We start from the raw sequence: 16,432 nt of genomic DNA, 5'->3' as shown, positions 1-16,432 counted from the left end.
TAGAGTCAATCCTGAATGAAAAAGTAGATTATAAACTTTAACTCAAGTTACAAACAATATATCAATTCAGTGAACCTATTCTAAATGAAAAAGAAGCATATGAACAGTATCATCACTCTACATCATCACACCACATGCTGTGTTTACTCGGTTTTTACAGACTTGCTGTCTTTAATCTCACCAAGGACTCCTGTGAAACTCTGGGATCAGCTCTACAGTCAGTAAACTCCTCCCTGAAAGAGCTGGACCTCAGTAACAATGACCTGCGGGATTCAGGAGTGGAGCTGCTCTCTGCTGGACTGAAGAGTTCACTCTGTAAACTGGAGACTCTCAGGTAAAACTTTCAAAAGGTGGGTTTAAAATAAAGTATTCTTTGGTATGGAGTTGTTTATTTTATTAAAGTTAAACTCATAATGATTTAGAAGTGTTTCTGATTCAGCTTATTAATTTACCTTGTCAAAGCCAAATTACTCTTCATCGAAATCTTTTCTTTCTTTTTCTTATTATTATTCTATTCACAAAATGTAAAATTCTACTCCTCCTAGGGTTTTCATGCTACAGCCATTTCACATGGTCATAGATCCTATGCCAACTCGGGGTGCTTGTGCTTTTTGGAGTGACCCAACTTACGAATTTCAAAATACGAGTTTCTAAAGTGGTCATTTTTCCCATAGGAATGCATTGGCCAAAATTTCAACCTGCTTAAGTCGGTCACTTTTGAAGCTATGGCCATGAGATTTCAAACAGTCGAACCCTGTCACACCAAGACTCATCATGTCTCGCACTCATCTGTTTGTGTGTTTTTACCCTGCAACAATACTAGCAATACATGACAAGACAAATTCATGAAAGTTTTTGAAATTTCACCCCCTAGTATAATATTTTATGTAACTGATTGGTGTAATAGTGCCTATGTAATATCATGTATGTCTCATTTAAAAATATCTTCACTCAGACTCACTGTCCAGATGAGAATGACTTCTACTTTGTCTTTGGTCCTCTTTGGTATCTCCTGCTGCGCAGAATAAAACATATTTAAACATGTAGTAATTAAAAGTACAAAAAATGCTATGTCATGTTAGTGGTGGTGTGTTTTTTTTAACAGCATTGATGAATTTTAACCAGAGTTTAGTGATGTGTGTGTGTCTGTGTGTGTACTGTACTAAAGCTGTTGTTTCTCCATGTAAGCTCCATCTCTTCTTTCTGCAGATTGTCTGGGTGTATGATTACAGATGAAGGCTGTTCGTCTCTGGCTTCAGCTCTGAAATCAAACCCCTCCCACCTGAGAGAACTGGATCTGAGCTACAATCACCCAGGAGAGTCCGGAGTGAAGCTGCTCTCTGATCTACTGCAGGATCCACACTGTGCACTGGAGAAACTACAGTGAGTGTCTGTCTGTCTCTCTCACACTCTCTCTTACAAACACACACACACACACAGAGCCTGACACCACTTACATAATTACACAAGATTAATCATGTGTTTATTATAATGACTGTTCTTAAGATAAAAAGATAACACTTCATTGATCCTGAAGAAAATTGTAGTGTCACAGTACTGTACATAGTGCACAACAGAAGACAGAAAGAAATAACAGTTAGTATTGCAGAGATATAGAATTAGATTACAGGAGTAAGTGTAGAACTACAGAGTGACCAGTGTGTGGACGGTGGAGCTGAGAGAGAGGACAGTGAGTGGACACGGTGTGTAACTGTAGAACTACAGAGTAACCGGCGTGTGGACGGTGGAGCTGAGAGAGTGAACAGTGAGTGGACACGGTGTGTAACTGTAGAATTACAGAGTGACCAGCGTGTGGATGGTGGAGCTGAGAGTAAGGACAGTGAGTGGACACGGTGTGTAACTGTAGAACTATAGTGTGACAGGTGTGTGGACGGTGGAGCTGAGAGAGAGGACAGTGAGTGGACACGGCGTGTAACTGTAGAACTACAGAGTAACCGGCGTGTGGACGGTGGAGCTGAGAGAGTGAACAGTGAGTGGACACGGTGTGTAACTGTAGAATTACAGAGTGACCCGCGTGTGGATGGTGGAGCTGAGAGAGAGGACAGTGAGTGGACACTGTGTGTAACTGTAGAACTACAGTGTGACAGGTGTGTGGACGGTGGAGCTGAGAGAGAGGACAGTGAGTGGACACGGTGTGTAACTGTAGAAATACAGAGTGACCGGCATGTGGACGGTGGAGCTGAGAGTGTGGACAATGAGTGGACACGGTTTTTAACTGTAGAACTACAGAGTGACCGGCGCGTGGACAGTTGAGTTGAGAGAGAGGACAGTGAGTGGACACGGTGTGTGACTGTAGAAATACAGAGTGACCGGCGTGTGGACGGTAGAGCTGAGAAAGCGGACAGTGAGTGGACACGGTGTTTAACTGTAGAACTACAGAGTGACCGGCGTGTGGACGGTGGAGCTGAGAGAGTGGACAGTGAGTGGACACGGTGTGTAACTGTAGAACTACAAAGTGACCGGCGTGTGGACGGTGGAGCTGAGAGAGAGGACAGTGAGTGGACACGGTGTGTGACTGTAGAAATACAGAGTGACCGGCGTGTGGACGGTGGAGCTGAGAAAGCGGACAGTGAGTGGACACGGTGTTTAACTGTAGAACTACAGAGTGACCGGCGTGTGGCCGGTGGAGCTGAGAGAGTGGACAGTGAGTGGACCCGGTGTGTAACTGTAGAACTACAAAGTGACCGGCGTGTGGACGGTGGAGCTGAGAGAGAGGACAAGGAGGTGTTCATAATGTTATGGCTGACGGGTGAACACACTCCTGTGAATTTGAGCTGTAAAACCACAGAAGTGCAGCCCCCCACTGCGGTGATGAGGGGGAGGAGCTGAACCCCGCTCATGTGATGCCCCCGGTGTTGGGGGAATGCACTTATGGTCACAGCCCTAGTTTCAGGTTGATGTGGAGTTTAATGAGTTTATAAATGTGTGTGTTTGATGTTTAGAGTCCAACACGGAGGAATCAGCAGAATGAGATCAGGACTGAAGAAGTGTAAGATACACACACTGTACATACACACACACGTTGTACACACACTATACACAGACACACACACAGTACACACACGCCCTGTACAAACACACACACACAAAGTACACACACTATACACTAACACACACACACACACACTATACACTAACACACACACACAAACACTAGCATAGAAATATATAGTACAAACACTTATAGACACGTATAGAATTGTTTGTAATTGTGTATGTCTGTGTGTGTACAGATCACTTTGATCTGACTCTGGATCAAAACACAGCACACACTGATCTCTCTCTGTCTGAGGGAAACCGGAAGGTGGAGAGTGTGAAGGAGACTCAGTCGTATCCAGATCATCCGAAGAGATTTGATGGTGTTCCTCAGGTTCTGAGTGTGGAGAGTTTAACTGGACACTGTTACTGGGAGGTGGAGTGGAGGGGGAGGGTTTATATCTCAGTGTCGTACAGAGGAATCAGGAGGAAAGGAGGAGGAGCTGAGAGTTGGTTTGGAGACAATAAATTCTCCTGGAGTCTGATCTGCTTTGAGAACAGTTACTGTGTCAGACACAATATTCAGGAAACTGAGATACACCCCCCCTCTCACTGTAACAGAGTCGGAGTGTATCTGGACTGGGGGTCCGGCACTCTGTCGTTCTACACCATCTCACTTCACACACACACACTCACACACTTACACACATTCACCTCCAAATTCACTGAGCCCCTCTACGCTGGGTTTGTGGTCTGGAATTATGGCTCCTCAGTGCGTCTGTGTGAGACAGAATAGACACACTCTCTCTCTCCTACACACTCACACACACACAAAATATCACATTTTCAGACACACACTAACACTAATATTTTTTTCATTAAAATGTTTAAAAAGTAAAAAAAAAACTAAAATGTCTTTGTGACTCTGTGTTGTGTTTGTTTTCTCTCTCAGTTTTTAATTGATTTTAAATGAAATGTAGGGTTTAAATGATGTGCACATCACTGTGAGTTGTTTTTATTTACATGTTGCACACTGATTTAGAGCAGTGGGGAAATACACTAATATGGTAGGAGAAAGAAGTAAGGAGAAATGGTCAATTCAAATTAAGAAAAACTATTATTTCTCTGCTAGCGTTAGCATTTTCAGCCTGTTAAATGTATCTAGGTTTCGTTAGCTCAAGCTACTATTTCTCCATTAGCGTTAGCATATTCAGACTGGCAAACCTGCCTTGTCTCCGCTAGCTCAAGCTACTATGTCTCTGCTAGCATTAACATATTCAGATTGGCAAACGTGCCTTGTCTTCGCTAGCTCATTTCTCCCCTAAGAAAAGTCCTGTCTGAAAATGTAGAAACATTAGTGGCAGACTTCACTACAAAAGACAACTGCAAGGTAATGTGCAGCCTGCTTTTTTTCACCCATCATCCTACAGCCTGTCATTCAGTGATCTGTGAGACATTTACTTACATTAAGAAAAATGGAGTAATCAAAGCCAGACATTTGACCACATATGAAGATGCAGAATGCACATCTCCCATTCTAACTATTAACATATATCACAACATAACAGTTATGATCCAGGGATTGGAAAACAGTCTACACAACTCTCAGGACTGTTTTCCAAAGATGAAGAAATTTGCTTTAACCAAAAGAATAGCTACATTCTCAGAGTAAACACCACAGAAAACTTTTCTTCAGAGCTCTACAACTCCACGACCACAACTGGAACACACACCTAAACTCGCGGGCACCGTCAGAACACTGAAAGAACGATTGTCCATCCTAGAACAGGTATTTACAGATTTTAAAGAAAGAACGTTGTCCTCCCTCCATCAGAAAAGTGTCACCAATCAACCAGCAGGAGAGCTCCACACTTTAATACTGCAGCAGAGAGATGAGATCCGGGAGCTACAGCAGGCCGTGAGAGAACTAGAAGAGGACAATCAGTGTCTAAGGATGGCTTTACGGAGACTGACAGAGGAGATGGCCGCAATTACAAAAATGCCTACCACAGCATCTCAGACCCCTCAGCACCGCCAGAGGAACAAGCCCAGACCAGGGGTGATGTCACTTCCTCTCTGTCAAACACACCCTCATCCTCACTCACTGCACCACCCATTCACCCCACACCTCCTCCACCTACCGTCCCCAAAACTACCGAATCTACACCCATCCACCAAACACTTTCTCCATCTAAAATTCCCAAAACTACCATCCATCAAAAACATTCAAACACAAACACCCACAACTGACCCACACAGCACACATAAACACACACTCACTGCCACTCACTCAGAAGAAGACAGCAGACGTGATCTTCATGTGTGACTCAAATGGGGAGTATTTAGACATGAAACGCCTTTTCCCTAAGAAAAATTCAACAAAGGTCTGGACTCCAACAATATTCAAAGCCATAGATCAGTTCACAAATCTGGAATTTGAAGGAGTTCAACACATCATCATTCACACAGGAACCAACGATCTAACGCAGAGAAGAGAAAACATACCGGAAGAACTTAAACAAACAGCAATGTCAGCATACCAGCAAGAGATTCCCCACAGCGACAGTCACCATCTCCACCTTATTACCAAGACTGGACACACCCCAACACACCATCAACATCATCAACTCAGACATTCACAGACCTGTATCCAAATACCCAACAGACAAGTAGTGCTTCACGGAAATTCTTCACACACACCTGTATGACCGACTCCACCTCAACTCAAAAGGAGTAAAACAGTTTGCAAAAAGCCTAAAGAACACTGTTTTACAACGCACAAGACCTACGGCCCACACCAGACAGAGACTGACACATGAATCCCACAGCAGAACACCCAGAGGAGCCTTCACCACATCTGCCTTCAGTCCACAACACACACCACTCCATCAACCTCCTCAACCCAAGAACAACTGGCATCCTCAGCCCCAGCCAGTGTTCAGCCATCATCCAACACCACAGCCCAAGACCTACGCTGCTGTGGCTGCTCAGGGAACCTCACCTGCACCCACCCAACTACACCCCACTGAGATAAGAGACTCCATCACCCTTCTCTGTCACAAACTACTCAACTAGACTACTTTATTAATATCGTCATTATTGTTATTATCAATATCTCCATCTATTTACATTTATACTGTGGCATTAATATTTACTACATTTACTTTAAATCAATTAATAATTGTAGAAAAACATTGATTATTATTATATGTCTGTATGTATATGTGTATATATTTTTATATATATTTCTGACACATATTTTGAAGAACTTTATAAAGATCCAGATAATTCAAACAAGGACATCTCAAAAAACATAAGAGATGTAGAATCAGCAGTTAAAGTTACACAAGGGCGTGGAGTGCATCAAGGCTGTAACTTATCTCCAACACTATTCAACATTTACATAAACAAACTGGACAAAGCTCTCCAACAATCAACACATTTAGGATTAGAATTAAATAATAAAGTGATAAAACTCCTTCTTTATGCGGATGATTTGGTTTTATGAGCTCCTACAGCACAAACCCTGCAGCAACATCTATCAGTGCTGGAGGAGTACTGTCAGAATTGGGCCATAGACATTAACGTTGATAAAACCAAGATCATGATTTTCCAAAAAAAGGCCAGATCTCACAAATCCAAATTCCATTTTACATTCGGGGAGACGACACTACACCACGTCACGGAGTGTAACTACCTGGGGCTGCTGATCAGTGCATCTGGAAGATTCAGTAAAACTATGAATGCATTGGTAGAAAAAGGAAGAAGAGCAAATTTCACCATAAAAAATAATCACTAAACACACTCAACCTACCCACTCGAATCTGGATAAAAATATTTAACTGAATAATTAAAGCCACACTTTTATATGGTAGTGAAGTGTGGGGACCAGTGATCTACCAAGGGAACAATATATGGGACAAAAATCCAATAGAAAAATGTCACTTGGAGTTTTGTAAAGAGTCCTGAGAGTCCACAGAAACACAGTAAACCACGGCTGCAGAGCAGAGCTGGGGGAGTGTCCTCTCTCTCTCTCTCCCCATGTTAAAAAGAGCCCTGAAATTCCACTCCCACCTCTCCCAGTCCCACCCAGACTCACACCACCACACAGCATACGTCTATAACTGCACACACACACACAGACAGACAAAAGAAGAACACCACCTTCACACTAACATCCTCTTCACCCTCACACACACACACACACCTTAAAATGATCCACAGAACCCAGCAGGTAGAGTACATCAACAACTGGCTTCAAGAAATTTCATCAATCAATAAATTAGAAGGTTACAGATCACTCAACAGAGAACACACACTCACACACTACCTGAGTCAAATTAAACACCCCAGAGAGAGACAGACACTGACACTGTACAGACTCAGTGCCCACAGCCTGGAGAGAGAGAGCGGGCGCCAGAGGAAACACTGGAAGCCCCGAGAGGAGCGTCTCTGTCCTCACTGCAGCTCAGGAGAGATAGAGACAGAGCGGCACTTTCTCTCTTCCTGTCCCAAACACACACACCTCAGGACAGAGTTCCTGCGCTCGGTGAAGACTCTCACCCCTTCACTGGACGATGAAAACATGAACGATGAAGATCTGCTGAGTGTGTATTTGGGAGAGATTCCAGAGTGTGTGGGATTGTGTGCTAAATACGTTCACAGCTGTCACACCCTGAGAGAACAGTCCCACACTGCACCAATGACACACTCAGAGTCCTGTATCTAAATCTATATCAGTTTTTGTTGTTGTTTTGTTTTTTATTGTTTTTTGTTATTAATTGTTTATTTTCTTTATTTCATTCTTTAATGTTATTTGCTTTGGCAACGATTGTTATTTACAGTTCATGCCAATAAAGATATTTGAATTTAAGTTTGTGTGAGAGGGAGAGAGTGTGTGAGAAAGAGACAGAGAGGGAGACTGTGTGAGTGTGTGTGTGTGTGTGTGTGAGAGAGAGAAAGAGAGAGAGAGAGAGAGAGAGAGAGAGAGAAAGAGAGAGAGAGAGAGAGAAAGAGAGTCTGTGAGAGGGAGAGAGTGAGAGTGTGTGTGTGTGTGAGGGAGAGAGAGAGAGAGAGAGAGTGTGTGTGTGTGTGAGGGAGAGAGAGTGTGTGTGTCTTAACAGTTACCGTTTCAAATTGGTCACTGCAGCTGCACAAACCCAACTCTACACTCAGTTTATCTCTGAGCCACTTTCTAAATCAGAAGTCTGATAAAGAGTCATTTCCCGTTTCCTCTTCCATTTTCTACACGGTCCCTCTGTCCTCCATGTTTCTTTTCTGGAAGGCGTTTCGTAGGAGGCAGTCAGTCACGGAACCATTTGACACGTGTGTAACGAGTCCTCTGATCCCAAAACATAAAACACAGGTGTGTGACTCGCACTGCACAGATTCACATATTGGTTTGAGGATGTGCAACTTTTGTGCATGTTTTATACGAGTGTGTTTTACACCATGTTTCCCAACGCAACTGCAGCAAAACTGTGAGCACATTATATTCTTGTACGTGTGTGTGTGTGTGTGTGTAGAGTTGGGTTTGTGCAGCTGCAGTGACTAATTTGTGAAGGTGTAACTGTTAAGTTGTGTTTGTGGGAGAGGAAAAAAATCTACGGGTTTGCAACTCCTGAAGAGGTTTACTCTGTGACTTCAAATTTATTGATACAAATGTGTGACTATTTTCTACAACTACAAATCTCACTGTCACATGTGCTCAGGGGTTTTGCACCAAATAGACCTCCATACACCAGCATGCCACCAGACTGAGTGAGTCACTGCAGCACTGAGAGTGACCCACCACGCAAATCACTCCTGGTCTGGGGAGGTCCTGATCATTGAAGGGCAGGGTGAAGGGGTTAAATAAGTACGCAGGGCAGCAGGTGGACTAGTCTGTCATTCTAAAACTACAAAGTGCTTCTGTATTGTCAGTGGAGTTGAGAGAATGGAGAGTGATTGAGTCCAAAACTGTGCCCTATTCTACAATTTTGTAGTGGTGTCCACAAATATAGTGGACAATTTTCAGTGCACTCAAACAATCCCACAATGCACTGCATAAGGTAGGGTGTACTGTTTGGTAAAAAAAACTCACAGGATAGTGTCCAGAATTGTTCACTCCCCTCCTGAATTCAGTTCCCTATAATAGAGATTATTATAGTAATGAATAATACAGGAAATAGTGAATAGGGAGCTGTTTCAGACACAGGGTGAGGGCTTAGATACAAGGAGGTGGTCATAATGTTATGGTCGATTGTATGAATAGATATGCGTTGGAGTACAGTAACAGAAGGAGCATATTTAAATCACTAACAAGAGGTTGGAAAGTGTAAGAGCTAATTTATATGTGAGTAAATGAATACGTCCAGTTCAACGATGTACCCATCACTGTCCTCACACTTTAATGCATCCATTATGTTGGAATGAATGTTAAACACTACACTAGAGGCCTTTCAGAGTCAACATTTTCTGATTACAAAAACAAACATGGCAACAGTGGAGGAGGTGCTTTCTTTTTTCCCTTTCTTTGTTTTCCCCATGCTTCACTACAGCAACATATTTGTGTGTGTTGTGATCAAGTAATGAAGCTGTTTTCAAATGATATTTATTTGGTTTGTGTTGGATGAGGAAGCTATGAGTGTTTTCTGTTGGTGCAGACTTGCAGAGTATGACCATGGATAACTCTAGAGGGTCTGTCTGGAAAAATCCCTTTAAAAAAGGAGTGTGCTTAATCAGCTGTGCACACAGAGGAAATAACTAATCTAATAATATATAATCTTATCTAATAACACATTTAACTCAGGGACTGGTGAAGGGCTTGGGGCAAGAAGAGCTGGTGCTCAGAGGATGTGCCCTATTTTGTCAGGTAAAACAGAAGAGCTCATGACAGGGTTTGAACAGATGCTCTCACTCTCACCATAGTTTATTAAGCACTTCTAGCCACAGGGACTGAACGGTTGAAATCCATTGAACCTGTCAAAAGCATTGTGTTTGAACAGAAGAATATCTCAGGTGTAACATGCACTGGAATGAGGACTGAAAAACACTGAAGAGAAAATACGGACACTACATTAAAATCCTGCTCAGAGTGGAATCAGAGTGTCGACATATTGGGGTGTTTTAAGATGATGTTGGTTCAGATGATGAAATGTTATTGTACAGTTTGGATACGGAATGTATGACAACTACCCTGTAGATGTAAAGTCAGAGACAGTAACTTATCTGTTGCTGCACAGTTTTTGTTGGTCGTCCTGTTTTAAGACGTTTGGTAAAATGTATGGTCAAAGTAAGTGTATTTTCCAAAGTAAGTGTTAAAATTGTACTGCATCTGACACAATGCACATCGTTATAAGGACACTTCCTTCTACTGAAATATAAAACCATCCAACAGTTATTGTCTATCACTTAAAATAAATCTTTTGTCTGTGCTCCTGACAGCTTTATTTAACTAGCGTTATTTATTAAACGAATGAGGTTTCCTGTGTGTGACAATGGAGAATATATATATACACACACTCACTTCTTTCTTCATTGACAGTGCAGTTAATGTAATCTTTACTCAACCATTATAATCATTGTAAAAGCATGTACTCTTCCTCCAGAGGTAGGTCATGTCTCCCTGCCTGTGGGATGGTGATACTGCTTTTACTCCTCTGTGAGAGTAAAAATGATGTACAATTACTATAAATACAAAAATATAAACACAGTAAAAGTGAAATTATTTTTACTGCGTGTCTGTGTTGTGAGCGAGTGAAGAACAAAGTGTGTTTCCAGATGTTCTCCTACAGCACACTTCATTTAACACAATGAAATATTAACCTCTAACACTAGGCACTGGATGATAACCTCAAATAACACTGGACTGTCACCAGGAGAGATGTGGAAAGGACACACACAGTATCACACTCACTGGAATAATGGGGCTGGTTTTATTCGAATATTAGAGTTTTTTGAGTCAATAATCTCTTACTGCTGAGATAAATAGCTTCTTTAGATCAAATTTCCTCAGGCGCCTAAAACTTTTACACAGTTCTGAGTAACTCTGCCTCACTGTAAAGTCCAGGAAGTGAGCATCAAAAATAGATAGAATGACAATAAAAGGTGCAGATTTGAATGCACTTCAGTAAAATGTAAATTTTCGCTCAGAACCATTTTCTTTTGCTTTTCTGTAGAGATTTTGAAGGGTATTTGCAGTGATTCTTCAGTGTGAGTGCTTCCTTATACTGTGGTTATTTGAAGTTCATGGACGTGGATTATGGCAATGGTATGTTAATTATAAAGAACATACACACTCTCCCAGTCTGAGAACATTTGATATTCACTACAATACACACATTCTACTAAAACATCTGGTGTTTAATGATATTATGACCCAGTCTAGGGTTGAGCCGTAACAGAATGAAGTGTGTGTTATGATTGATGTGTGGGAAATGAATAATTGTAACAGAGATGTGAATGTGGATGAAAAATGACATAAATGGAAACAAAACAAAGAAACAGCCAACACTACTCTGGTGGAATATACAGGGGTTGGACAATGAAACTGAAACACCTGGCTTTAGACAACAATAATGGTCAGTGACGCGCCCATCTAGCACAAGTATTGGGCCAAGGGAATGCCATGATATGGCAGCCCAAACCATCACTGATCCACCCCCATTCTTCACTCTACGCTTCTTTGGGGCTTCTCCACACCGTAACTCTCCAGGATGTGGGGAAAACAGTAAAGGTGGACTCATCAGAGAACAATACATGTTTCACATTGTCCACAGCCTAAGACTTGCACTCCTTGCACCATTGAAACCGGCGTTTGGCATTGGCGTGAGTGACCAAAGGTTTGGCTACAGCAGCCCGGCCGTGTATATTGACCCTGTGGAGCTCCCGACGGACAGTTCTGGTGGAAACAGGAGAGTTGAGGTGCACATTTAATTCTGCCGTGATTTGGGCAGCCGTGGTTTCATGTTTTTTGGATACAATCCGGGTCAGCACCCGAACATCCCTTTCAGACAGCTTCCTCTTGGGTCCACAGTTAATCCTGTTGGATGTGTTTCGTCCTTCTTGGTGGTATGCTGACATTACCCTGAATACCGTGGCTCTTGATACATCACAAAGGCTTGCTGTCTTGGTCACATATGCACCAGCAAGACGTGCACCAACAATTTGTCCTCTTTTGAACTCTGGTATGTCACCCATAATGTTGTGTGCACTGCAATATTTTGAGCAAAACTGTGCTCTTACCCTCTGCTAATTGAACCTTCACACTCTGCTCTTACTGGTGCAATGTGCAGTTAATGAAGATTGGCCACCAGGCTGGTCCATTTTAGCCATGAATCCTCCCACACTAAAATGACAGGTGTTTCATTGGCCAACCCCTGTATGTACACAGTGTTAAGAATACTTCACAAATATAAATCTAACGTCAGTAACCAAAAAGGGGCAAAACAAAGTCGTAGTCGAAGGAAGTAGGATGAGCACAAAGTCAAAACAAAAAAAAACACAGAATTCAATACACAACAAAGTCACAAAAAGCACAGAGCACAATCACGGCTGACTAACTGTCAGCTAAACGTACTGTCTGTATGATTCCGGCTGAGATGACGTATGGGAAACAGTCACAGACAGAACACATGGACTGGAGTGTGGAACGAACTCTGGACGGATGAACAAACACAAGGACTGGAATGGACAACAGAACCTAGAACATGACAGAGAGAGAGAGAGAGTGAAAGAGAGAGAGAGAGAGAGAGAACATACACAGTGCAGCGTAACAATGAATCTGGCAGAAAGTTTTGGGAAGTTCATTTCCTCATATATTACACACAGTTTGCTCTTGATTTTTATGAAGGTTTAATGAATGAGCCCTAAGGAGTGCTCTGATTGGTCGAGGAAATATTCAATCCCCCTTCTTTATACTTTAATAATAATAATAATAATAATAATAATAATAACAACAATAACACTAATAATAATAATAATAATAATAATAAAAGTAAATCATTATACTTATATAAGTTAATGACAAATTTCAAAACACAAAACCAGAGGCACCACAGACAGAAACATGGCAGAAGTGGATACAGAGCTGGTTTAGGGTAGAAGGTTGAATGAAATGACTGGTTTTAAGTTGAGACAGAGTTGTCTTGAGTTGTCACCACCACCAACACTCCCTGCTGTGGTGGTGAACTTATCCAGTCCAGAGTGCTTTCTGCTTTTCTCAGTTTGTTATAGATTCTGTGGAGCTGAGGAATGAACAGTAGAAAACTCTCTAAAGAGCTCAGATATTTTACTTCCACATCTGAAAACGTTTCCTGACTCCTCCAACACACCCCAAAGTGGCTCAATAATATTTAGATCTGGTGAATGTGCAGGCCATGGGAGATGTTCAAGTTCACTTTCATGTTCATCAAACCAATCTTTCACCAGTCTTGCTGTGTGTATTGGTGCATTGTCGTCCTGATACACGGCACCGCCTTCAGGACACAATGTTTGAAGCATTGGATGCACATGGTCCTCCAGAATGGTTCGGTAGTCCATTAGTTTCAAGGGCGGTTAAGGTGGAATTACACATTCTACCTTAAACATGAAGGAGTTAGGGGAAAACATTACCTTTGGGTACTACGTCCACTTTTGTAATATGAACCTGGTAAGGAGTTAGGGGAAGGTATTATCATTGGGTCCAGGTGCCACTTTCATAATATGTGACCTTTTTCTCAAGGCCACAAGTCACTGACCTTTCGGCATAGGGACACCTTATTCAAATGTGTTGTTTTCAAGTGCGCAAACTTTGCTTGGGAATCCCATGAATCTGTGACCTTCCTAAGTGACCTTTAACCTTTGATAACACTTACGCCTCAGGCTTTGGCTGCTACTTTTCAAACAACCTAATAATAATAATAATACATCTGTTTTATATAGCACTTTTCATACAACTCAAAGATGCTTTACAGAAAATAAAACACATACAAGACAAACAATAAGAGAAAGGAGGGATGTTAGTGGATGCTGAAAGTTTGCTTAAAGAGATACATTTTTAATTGTTTTTTGAATGTTTGTTGCGAGTCTGTTGTTTTGTCTTTTTCTTGCGTAGGTAGATGTTTTAATGAAACGATGAACACTTCTGTGTAAATGTGTTGATTACGGCACATTCTTCTTAGCGATTATGGCACAAAGTTAAACTCGGCTCTTGATCGTTCAGTTTTCTTCAAACTGGCACCAGCTCCAGCTACACGTCTGTGGAGGAGGGGGAGGAGGCAGACAGCTCTCTCCACTGTTTTGAAACTGTATTATAGTTCAGCTAATGCTTGATATTACATATTGGTCCTTTAAGACTTTTGCTGCTCAAACATGAAGTTACTCTGAAACACACCATGTTTACAGTGGAGTAAAAATGACTTGTTAAAGATAATGACGACTACCTTTAGGATTCTGATGATATCTCTGTAAATTAAAGTGTAGAATGGTTTAAATGTGCTTTAATATAAACAGTGATGTAACTACAGTGGAACTGACTGAAAGGTAATTCACTGGTAGGTCCAACAGGAAAGAGAGAGCTGACTGTGGGTAACGTTAGTCTTCCACAGCGTTTTCTCACGCCCAGATATGAGTGAGAGTTACAAACACAACCCCTGAATCTCCACTCTATAATGAAGAAGAGTCACCTCACAACCAAACGATAAAGTGAAAGACTGATAACTGACCCGTTATTTTTATCCGTTTTTTTTTTTTTTTATTATTCCGCGTTTCCTTGTCCGCTTAACTAGTCTCGCAGTTTTCGAGCTATTGACTCCGTTCTACCTGGAAATCGTGCGTCCTATAGCGACGATGTGGGCTTGTATACAGCTTTCCAATACCCACACTCGTTCGTCCGCTACACTCGTTTTTCGCTCCGTTTTTCCCCAGTCATTTCTATGGAATTAATTTTCAAAGCGCTCTAACTCTGTCATTTTTCAAGCTACGGACACGGAATTTCAGACAGTCGGACCCGGGCGTACCGGGTCCCATCACCTCAGTTTTCGGACCTCTTGCACTTATCCTTCTCTTTCTATCCCTCTTTCAAAATCCCTCCATTCATTTCAATGGGAGGCTCTTAGAGTGGGGTGATGTCATACACTGTAGGTTCTCTGACCGAAAACCGTTTATTCACTTTTCAGCCGAACAATTCGCCATAAGGTCCTCATACTTTCACCTAGAAACTTCATTTAATTTTAAATGGTAGAGAAACTTGTCCTTTCTAGCATCTGTAAATTTGAAGATTATTGAAAATACGTTTTTTGAGTTATGAATTTTTGTTCGGCACTAGGGACAGTTTCGGCTCCCATAGAGTTCAATGTAGTTTTAGAGCGGCTCAGAGTGCGGTTTCTAAATTTTTCTCCTGTTTTTAACTCGTCATAACGTTCAATTCTCACTTAATCTGCATATTTTTTATACCATATTGATCCCCAGACTCTCCTTGTCGCAATGGTATATACGGTTAAGTGATGTGGGGAAATGTTTCCGAGCTATAAGCATTTGTTCGGAGGGTGGGTAAGCTCCCATAGGAATGCATTGAAATCATTTTTTTTCTTTTTCAATTTTCTGCTGAACATTTCACCATAACTTCCTTATACTTTCACCTACAGACTTCATTTAAATTTTAAATGGTAGAGAAATTTTCCCTTTCTCAAACTTGTAAATTTCAGAGTTATGAAGTTCTTGAGTTATGATTTTTTGTTTGACACTTGGAAGAGTTTTACTCCCATAGAGCTCAATGTATTTTAAGAGCGGGTCAGCACGCAGAGGCAAAAACTGAGGGGGAGAGGTGTGAAGGACATAGGCAGTCTCTAACACTTTAAAGGTAATTTTTAAGGGGGACGTCTTAATTATCCAGGGTTTCTTAAGGTGGAATTTTTTATCTTTCACAATATACTCTTTCTGTCTTTTCAACATTTTAAGCTTTATTTCACGTGGTCATTTTTAAAGGTGGACGTTTCAATACAATTGTGGGTTTCTTAAGGTGGTATTTAAAATGTATTGGCCATCTTTTTTTGCTTTTAAGACTCTTTTGGCCTGCGATGTGGACATCTCAATACAATTCTGGGTTTCTTAAGGTGGAATTGTTTTTAAAGGTGGAATTCAAAATGTTTCGTTTTCCATTCACGGCCTACGGAGCTCCATAGAGTCCAATGCAAACTGCTGTGGAAGAGTGCTCTCTTAACATCCCACTACCAACAGCTTAGCAGTCAACACCGACCTTGCTTTAAGCGGGAAAGACGCGGATTGGGGGACAGGCGTTTCAGCGGCGCAACATCTCGCGTGTCCTCCTGGAATGCAGACCTCTAGTTTCATATGCTCTTCATAGTTATAAAGTTGAATTAGTGCTGGGAGGTGTATTTGTTCTGGTTCATTCTTTAAACCCTTCGAAACTCATGCTACAGTCTGGGTTTCTCACTGGTTTTCTGCTGCAGTCTGT

General features: G+C 41.7%; 2 protein-coding genes across 4 annotated transcripts in view; both read left to right on the top strand.

Annotated features, from left to right (window-relative positions):
* The window catches only part of LOC136694260 (stonustoxin subunit beta-like), a 29,684-nt gene extending 25,831 nt beyond the window's left edge, over window positions 1–3,853 (top strand). For 2 of the 3 annotated variants that reach the window (XM_066667673.1, XM_066667674.1), the window contains exons 3-6: window positions 161–350; window positions 1,210–1,383; window positions 2,964–3,010; window positions 3,255–3,853. In XM_066667673.1, coding sequence (XP_066523770.1) covers window positions 1,223–1,383; window positions 2,964–3,010; window positions 3,255–3,793 — 747 coding nt within the window. In that variant the 5' untranslated portion in view covers window positions 161–350; window positions 1,210–1,222 and the 3' untranslated portion in view covers window positions 3,794–3,853. The other variant, XM_066667675.1, reaches the window with a different exon arrangement.
* Window positions 1–16,432, top strand: part of LOC136694219 (zinc finger protein 850-like) — a 517,486-nt gene that overhangs the window by 92,195 nt on the left and 408,859 nt on the right. The gene's annotated exons all lie outside the window — the stretch shown is intronic.

The sequence above is a fragment of the Hoplias malabaricus genome, chromosome 4 (genome assembly GCF_029633855.1).
Source record: "Hoplias malabaricus isolate fHopMal1 chromosome 4, fHopMal1.hap1, whole genome shotgun sequence".
NCBI lineage: Eukaryota > Metazoa > Chordata > Actinopteri > Characiformes > Erythrinidae > Hoplias > Hoplias malabaricus.
The sequence above is the reverse complement of the archived record's forward strand: the minus strand, read 5'-3'. Positions and strand labels throughout refer to the sequence as shown.